Below are 8,949 nucleotides of genomic sequence, written 5' to 3'. Positions count from 1 at the left end.
AGAGAACTGGAACTGAATAAGTTCATATCCTCTTTAACGTGAGGGTAATTTACAACATAACGAGTATTTAATGAAATTCCTGTATCCAAACTACATCACTTTCTTGGAGTGGTAGGGTCCTCCTTTAAGATGCCAAACACATGCATGTGATTCTTGTGCTTTAAAAAAAATTGGACAAGGAAAGACAGGTTAGGAGTATTGAAAATATAGTTGTTATAACAGTCATTAAAAAGAGTTAATGGAACATCATATTTTTTAAAAGAACAACAGTTAACATGACCATGGATGAATATATATAGAAACAGAACCATTATTTAAAAGGCATAAACATACATTCTCCACCCAGTTATATCACCACAGCTCTGGCCAATTTATTGGCCACACCAGTCATTATTAAGCAAAATAGTTATAGATCACTGATCTAGTTAAGTAGGCTATCCTTGTGCAATGTCAACTATTAGCTAGATGAATTCAGCAAATGACTTGTAACATCTACTCCCACACACTCTTTATGTGTCACATACACATTTTATTATCAGACAAGACAACATCAGGACAACTTTTTGATCTAAAAATTGATTTAAATAATGGAGCCTTATCAAAGCTGTGCTAATTTCAACCAGTGATGTACACTCCACTACTCACACTACAAAATATATACATTTTTTTTCTTGCATCCACCTCCGTCAATTGTTTACAAATCTGAATCAGGGAAAATGTCTTCCATTTTTCCCTTTCGGCAGCATTGGCTGTACCTGCGGCTCGGAAGTCATAATGCCCTTATATGGGATTTTCAGGCGTTTACTTATGTTTATTACTAATAACATGCACAAGCATCTAACTTAACAATAGTTGGGATTCACCACCTACTTGACCCTATAAGAAAAAACTGCACTCTTACCACAGTTGCGTCGTTTTAGGGAAACTAAGATATTGTAATGTGCAGAGAGGAAGGCATTTAGCCTGGACCGCTTCTGCCCTCTGTGAGCGTCACCTATACTCAGGCATGAGAGGATGAAGAGGAACTATCCTGGTCAAGAAAAGAAAAAAAAAATCCACAATGAGAGTGAATTGCAGGAACAGTAATCGGGTAAACGCGTGTTCTCTCCTCTCCAAGTTTGACGTCAGCGTCCGTTACGTTAACGTTAAGTTGATGTGCTAGCTTGCAGTGCATCTCCCTCTAGTCTGTCTGTCTTGCTAACCTAGCTGGGCAGTGCATCTTTTGGTCTGTGTGTGTCTTACTTGGTTGCCAGCCACTTCCAGGGCTGTATTCTGTGACTTTGGGCCTGGGTGAAATACAACTATTTATTACGTTGTATTTATTACGAGTTTCTCCTGAAGGCGATAAGCAGACGCGCTGTACTCCCTGGGAAAACGAGAGGAGTCGGGCGAAATTATCGGGCTGTTGTCGGGATTCGCTGCCGGTGTGTGCGCCGCACCTGCTGCCTATCTAGTTAAGGGGACGCCAGGACTACTTAGGCAGGTGAGTGGGAGTAGCACAGGGAGACTCTAGGAAGCCAAATGCACGGGGTTTTACTGTGGGGATTTTTCGTTGGTTTATTTTTCGTTGAACGTGCCGGCACGGCTGCCTTTACGTTGGTTATTTTAGATTTGGTTTTTTTTTTTTTTTGGTCTTTTGGTTTTAACCCCGGGAGTCGCGACCCGGGGCGGATTTTGGAGTTTGGTTTCGTTCGGTTAATTTCTTTTTTTCTTTTGGCGTGCGTGGATACTCTGTGTGCGTGAGTCCCCGGCACGAGGTGGAAGAGGGTGGACCGGCTGCAGAACGGTTTCCCTTAGCGTAGAGTTTCTCAACGAGGGCGATACCGCCAATGCTGGGGGGCGTTGTGAACGAGGTAGCTGAAAAGGGGGCGCTCAGGCATAAATGGGGGGCGTTAGTGACAGTTATTGATCACAACTTTTAAGCTTCTGTCAGTAGGCCTACAAACAGTGTTCATTTGAATTTGAAATATTAAATATTATTCATATTCTGATGTCTTTGTGCGAATGATTAGGCTATGTAAGCGATCATCATACCTGGTTGAGCAGGGATCAGCCAAGCTCTGCACATGCAGACCAAATACCGCAACCGTCTCGATTTGTTTAGCTCCGCTGCGCTCAGGCTCAAGCTGACGTCTCTCTCTCCTGCAGTGAAAAAGCTGGCAGCGAGCCACCAAGCCCAGGGCTCACACTAAAAGCCCCTGCTTTCTTCTTAATTCAGTTCAGTGAATTCAGTTAATTTCAGCCTACTTTTGTCGTTCGTTAGGTTCAGTGAACTGGTCTTCGGTCTTCAATAAAATGACCGTTGGAAATTTGGATGTAATATAAGTTAAAGACAGCGCGAGGGACCGCTGCCTTTTCATTGCCCAGGCAATTAGTTTCTGTTCACGTGTTTGATTCGTGTTCTTGGGAAAAAAAGCTTTTGTGCGTTTGCCCAAGTAGTTTCTTCTGTTGTTCCCGTTTTTTTGTTCGTGGGGCGGGGCGGGGCAGGAGGGGGGGCTCATCATGATGAGGTCAGGGGGCATTTGCTCAAAAAGGTTGAAAACCACTGCCTTAGCGAGATCCCGCGGAGCCGGCACAAGTAGCTAGCGAGAAGACGAGGGTCACTGCCGGAGCCGCCAGCCCACCCACAGGAGCGACACGGAGGGCTTGTCTTTTGTGTTTCTTTGTCTTTATTTTTACCTGGCTAGCTAGCTTACCTTCTCTAGCACATGACTGCTTCATAAAGTTGCTTTCAGCACTACTGATGGCAAGCTAGCTATTTAGTTTGCTAGCTAACAGTAACTCTGGAAAAAAACTTTGCCTCACACAAAGACAGTTTCAAACAAATGAATCCCACAGTTTCCTCTTCTCTCAGAGGTTCTTAGGTTGTTGCTGACTAGTAGTAGTTAGAAATGGACCTCCACACTAATTGGGTTGTTGTGCTTTCATTACTGAATGTTAGGACTTAAGTTCTGGCATAGTTTTGGCACTAAAAGGAATTCAGTCACTGTAAATGGGGTATGCTCTGATGAAAGAACCTGTCTGTGACAGTCACCGATGTTAATTTGAATAAACTTTGTAAAAAGGAGAGTCAGTCCACAGCCCTTTATGCTTCAAGATTAAATTATATAATCAATATGATAGTTAGCTACTCAAATACACAGCACAACATGTTAAGTTACTGCTTTCAATACATGGTGGAGTTTGTTAGTGTGTCAGCTCCATGGACAGCAATCTGGCAAATTAGTTGCATATTACAAATTCTTGTATGTCAAAATGTGTGTCTGTTATAATTAATAGAAGACACCAATCACTTCCTGATTACGCTAAAGCAAAAGCACAAAAGGCAAACCCCACACAGCTTAAACATGCACGTCTTCTTGGTGAGTTGATCCTTAGTCAATGAATAAGAATGTGAAGAAAAAGATGAGACTTGCAATTGTATAACAAATGAAAAAAATATAAAGTGTGACAATGGATAGCAAACAAAGAAAGACTGCTTTGTTAGTGCTGGATTATATCATCAGGAAACCTTTATGCTCAACCACTCAGGGAACTCGTATCAGTCATTGGACAATGGAAACCAAAAATGATTACAGTACAAACAACTTAAAACAAAGAAATAATTTGGTCATCAGAGCAGCTTTGAATGAACATTTAAATTTACAATGTCCTCAGTATTTAATCATACCCTTGACTATATATAAAACCATTATGTGGCGGACAAAAAATTCAGATACATTTATAACATTTTTCAATCTTATGAAAAAAACGTGTACAATCTTGGGTTGTACCATATATCACTGTCATATAAAAATACACTGTATAGATGGACTTGAAGACATTACTAAAAGTGGTTCTTAAGTTGAATAATATTACAAGAGACCCCCAATCATTCACAGGGGATTCATTCTTTAGATTCATACAAATCCACAAATACTGTACAGTACTGATAACAGACATATACAAAGGGGGGTTGTGTTTATGGGGGTTATGACACACACAAAAAAACACTGTAATATAATAATGCAGTTAGTAAGCAATTAATATGTGTGTTTAGGTAAAACTGAAATAAATGTGTAATACATTAAAAAAAAACTTCAAATGGCAAATATGCAAAAGGTGAGGGTCTGCTGTGATCTGTTTCGGTGAACTTTAACATTTTCCTTGATTACTGCAAGCTGCATCGAGAAGCTGTGTCTTTAATTTGCCTTCTGAACGCTGCCAGTGTTCCCATTGCTCCCACTGCTGCCCCTGCCCCAGCACCTATTCCTATCAACTCTAAAATTCCCAAACCTACAGCTGCGAAACTAGCAGCCCCACCTGTTGCTGCTCCAGCTGCCACAGCCGCAAATATTATTCCAAGTGAGATCAGGACAGTTCTGATAAACTCATTATCTCTCTGGGCTTCTTCTCTAACCCTTCTTCTCAACTGTCTCATGAAGTCATTTATCTCTCGCTGCAGTTCCTCTCCTTCATACTGCTTTTTCAGTTTCTCCACCTTCTTCTGTATCTCACCTTTTTTCTTCCTCAGAATCTTCTCCATCATCTTCTTGATGGCTCTCTCTGCCTCTTGTAACATGTCATTGGTGTAGTAGCCTCCCTTATTCTTCTTAACAATCTCTGTGTCAATCTTCTTCAGCAGTTCTGTGACCTGAGTGCGGTCATTTGTATTTTTGTTGTTAAAGGCAAAAAAATTATTCCCGAAGTTGTCAAGGACCTTGGCAAGTTTGTCAGATCCAGAAGAGTTTCCACTTAAAAACTGTTGTAACGTTTTCTCCTTTTCATCACTTCTTTTTAATTCATCTCCCCGAGTGAAAAGCACCATTGTGTAGTGGTATGCTTCTTCATCAAACAGTTCTTTAATGAGCTCCACTGTTTCACTCTCCTCTTGTGTGAATCTCCCCAGCTGCATCACAACTAGAAACACATGGGGCCCGGGGGCCATCATAGAAATGCCTCTCACAATCTCCTCCATTATTTTACTTCGAGGAAGCTCTGTATCAAACAATACTGGAGTGTCAACTACAGCAACATATCTGTTATCAATGTTTCGGCTTTCTCTTCTACACTTCTGTGTTACCGTGGAGGGGCTGATCTCAGCCTTAAACACCGCTTCCCCAAGGATTGTATTTCCAGATGAGCTTTTTCCAACTCCTGTTTTTCCAACCAGCACAATCCTCAGTTCATCATCGTCGTCATCTTCTACCATAGAATAATTACACAGCACTTATTGGTAATGTATAAAATTCACAAATAGCAGTATATAATCTCATATTCAGATATATTCAGATATATAAAGGAATAACATGTAAGAATTGTGACCCAGGTAAGTTGCTCTGGATAAGAGCATCTGCTAAACAACTAAGTGTAAATTGATTCTGTATAACATTTCTGACTACAAATTAAAAAGAAGGCTTGCAAAAGAAAGGCAGTACACACAACAACTTATGAAGCAGTTTTCTATTATTTAAACATACACATGGCAAATATCAACCAGAGACTAATAGCTACTAATTTATATCAACTAATAAATCATAGTTTAAACTCGTAGTGTGTGCAAACAGGGACTTGACCGAAGAGGAGTCGACGTTTAAACTAATCTTGTCATGTATTTGTTATAACATCATTCTGATTCCATTCGCAATTTAAGTGAGGTGCATTCAAGTGTCTCTAGTTTGCTGCAGCCATTTACACCGGTCCGGCGTGCCAGCAGGAACTGGGCAGATAATTTGCGATCTGGTATCGCATGTCAATCGATTGTTATCGTTGCGATTTCAGTCCAGCTGCAATCGGACGTTGGTTTGAGTTGTAGGCTAATTTTATATCATTGCGGAGCTAACCTAAGACCAAAACCAATTCCATGCAGTCTCCTACCGTTTATCACCTGAGGGCTATTTGTATGAAGTTTGTAAGCGCTTGGTACAGCATCCAGTTTAATCGCTGTAAGTACAGCTGCACTAAATTTACTTAAATATTGTTTGTATTCACTGGTATTATTAAAACATGAAAAATATTGGTCTGAATAAATGTCTACGGAATCCACATCTACAATTTTAGTTTTCTAAATGTTTTCCGAATGACTGAAAGCACGTGTTTTTTGAAACCTTAGTTGTTTCTTTTCTTTGACTGAATATGTAGTATGAATTACACTGTGAGTGTGTTCATGTTAAATAGCGTAATGAACGTATTGAATTTGTGATAAAACCCCATTCTCCACATTTTGATGTTTAAAATTATGAACAACCTCTCAGTGAATCATATACAATGGGAACTTGCTCATCTACTCAAAGAAAACCTGTGCTGAGTTTAAGATACTTGTGACTTTATCAGTTAAAAATTAAAATATATGAATCCAGAATACATACCCAGAAGAGCCATGTAGTCACTCATCTTTGTAGTGGTGTGGCAAGATCGCTGAATCGCTTGTGTGAATCTGTCTACTGCTGTTCCTTCATATGAATGTCTTTTGCATTTAATCACGCCCACTTTTAGATGCCATCATTTGCATCAACCAATAGCATTAAAAATAAGCAGTCGTGTGTTCAAATCCAATGGTCTATGTTTTTTTTCCTTCAGTTAGTGTGTGTGACATATATTTGTAACAAAGATTTCCCTATCCATCATCATTTTTGCATGTGCACTACACTTACTGCAGTAATCAAGCATGTTCATCACTGGACAGATGTAACATGACTAGTTTTGAAAAAAAAAATTGATAAAAAAATTGTCAGTGTATGCATTAGAATATTGTGTTCAAAGCAGGAAACTCCTCGCAATGAGACCATCATGCTCTTAAGCATCTTTCCTGGTGCTTAGGCTTGGGTTGAGAAAGGAATATTTGTAGTGCTTACTTTTTGATATTTTATAATACTTAATATATACTAGCTGGCATTTTCATCCAGAGTTACTGAGAGTACAGTGAATACATATATTTTATGAGATCAAGGTGGATATTGAACCCCCCAACCTTAGTGATACTAGCACTGTGCGCACTGTATAGCTGAACCACTATTTTATGCGTTAGACCATTGTAATTTTAGTCTCTGGACTGGGGAGCTTTTGATCCAAAAAAGGGTCCCCTTACATTACATTACATTCATTTAGAAGACACTCTTATCCAGAGCAACTTCCAGCACAAAAGAACAGAAGTGTATCCATTCAAGTTGAAGGAGCAACAGTGTCAGACCAGGCGTAACACCACTTCCAGACCAATGAGTGTGAGCATCACACTATTCAAGCCCTACCACAGGTTAACTTGTGCAACCTGACTAGACAAGGGAAGCCAATTACGCTACCATACATCAGTAACTAGATCACAGAATCCAAAGTACAGTACATTGTGATACTAAAATAAACAGCAAGTAATGCAAGTAGTAGATGTGAGGGGGTGGGGACTGAGGTGGAACCAAGATGCAGTCTCTAGAGGTGGGTCTTCAGTCTGTGTTGGAAGATGGCCAGTGATTCCACTGTAAACTGAATGGTTATGATTCCTAAATAACTGAACATTGTCCAGCTGTAGGGCTTGAATGTTGCTGGCTACGCTGGGGGAGTAAATGTATTTGTGGAGTTGGTATTGCCTTCTACAGTGGGTGAGTGCCAAAGATGAAAGCTTTCCCACATTGTATTTTTTATTTTGTGGGTTTTTGTAGGTAAATTATGACGTGTTTATGTGAATGCATTTTCGTGATGATTTTGACATGTCTCTTTTGTGTGGTGTCAGACCGTGTAAAGCCTTATTGCGATAATGGGTACTCTGTAAGCACTGTCGCTCGTTAGAGTGCCTTATCTTAAAATGTGTTATGAAAGAACTTTAAAAAGGGTTTTCATGAGATTAGTGAGCTTGAGACAGTTTCATGCTGTATCTAGCCATCAACACACTTCGTCATATTTTCTATTTCAATCCCACTTGCCTCTTTTAGAGTATGACATACTGAATAACCTACTAAATTGTCGATATAAACTTTATTCCTTTTTATACATTTTTGAGTCCAACCATGCGTACTTCAGATGCAGTTCTTATATTTGTGGCACACGTTAAAAAGTGTTACTGGACTTGGAAAAACTTCTGTGTTCTCTAATAATACCCCATACTGGCTGATACCACATTCACTGGAATTATATATGTACTTTCCAAAAATAACAGAGACAGGGATTTAACAAATGCATTCTGCAAGTTTATTTTTATTTGTAACTAAATACTGGCTACATTTTTCAATATTGTGTGTAGTTTATTTAAAACTAATGGGATGCAGGTACTGTATAAGCAGTCAGTATGTTGTTGCATTTGGCAGGAATTATTTCTACAGACTGTCACAGTGCAAATTTTACAGAATCAGGGGCCAGCACTATAAACCTGCAAGACAAATCCATTCCAGCCCCCCTCAACCATCACAGATAAGGTAAGTAAATGTGACAATAGATCATAAAGGTCATAAAATCTTACACATAATTCACTCAGGCTAATGCTCTGGACCTCTTTCCCTTTGGCTCCATTGCATTTGCAGTTTTCCAACATTTTATAATTCAGGGAGCAGGAATCTATGCCTTAAGACATCCCATTTCCTCACACTAAGTATAGTCTCCTTTTTGGGTAAACCAGTTTATATGACTGATTACCAGGGATTCCACTTCTCTCCAGTAAGAAAAAACAATCTTTGTTTAAAATACATAAAAAACAGAAACCAAACAAAAAAGCGCAGTGCTGTGCTCAATATTTGCAGAAGGAAAATGACAGTGCTCTGTTACAATAAAGACTTGATTGATTGATCAGAGGTATGTGTTCTTCAAAAGTATGTGTGCTTCAAAATAATATACCAACTGGAAAATTCTGTATTGTGATTTTAAATGGAAAATATAAAGTGTTTTTTGTTGTTTTGAACAAAACATTCTACGTTTTTCCCTGTTTTGTGACCACTAAACAGATTCTTAAGATGCTTCCTGATTAGATGATGGCAGCCTTCACAGTGA

General features: G+C 39.3%; 1 protein-coding gene across 1 annotated transcript; it reads right to left on the bottom strand.

Annotated features, from left to right (window-relative positions):
- Positions 1-1,642: 1,642 nt before the first annotated feature.
- LOC118774360 (GTPase IMAP family member 7-like) lies at positions 1,643-5,191 on the bottom strand. The gene is made up of 2 exons (XM_036523730.1): positions 4,303-5,191; positions 1,643-1,857 (listed from the first exon to the last, which is right to left on the bottom strand). The coding sequence occupies exons 1-2, from the start codon at positions 5,189-5,191 to the stop codon at positions 1,643-1,645; spliced, it is 1,104 nt and encodes a 367-aa protein (XP_036379623.1).
- Positions 5,192-8,949: the final 3,758 nt, after the last annotated feature.

This window comes from Megalops cyprinoides, chromosome 1 (genome assembly GCF_013368585.1).
Source record: "Megalops cyprinoides isolate fMegCyp1 chromosome 1, fMegCyp1.pri, whole genome shotgun sequence".
Taxonomy (NCBI): Eukaryota; Metazoa; Chordata; class Actinopteri; order Elopiformes; family Megalopidae; genus Megalops; species Megalops cyprinoides.
Note: the sequence above shows the minus strand (reverse complement) of the source record. Positions and strands in the feature narration are given on the sequence as shown.

Bases quoted from the DNA above. Each gene is read 5' to 3' on its own strand.
- LOC118774360 (XM_036523730.1), bottom strand. From the start codon at position 5,191: ATGGTAGAAGATGACGACGATGATGAACTGAGGATTGTGCTGGTTGGA. The intron at 1,858-4,302 runs GTGGGGCTGCTA...CCCCCTTTTCAG, and splicing joins GGCAGCTGGAGCAGCAACAG to CTACCTCGTTCACAACGCCC.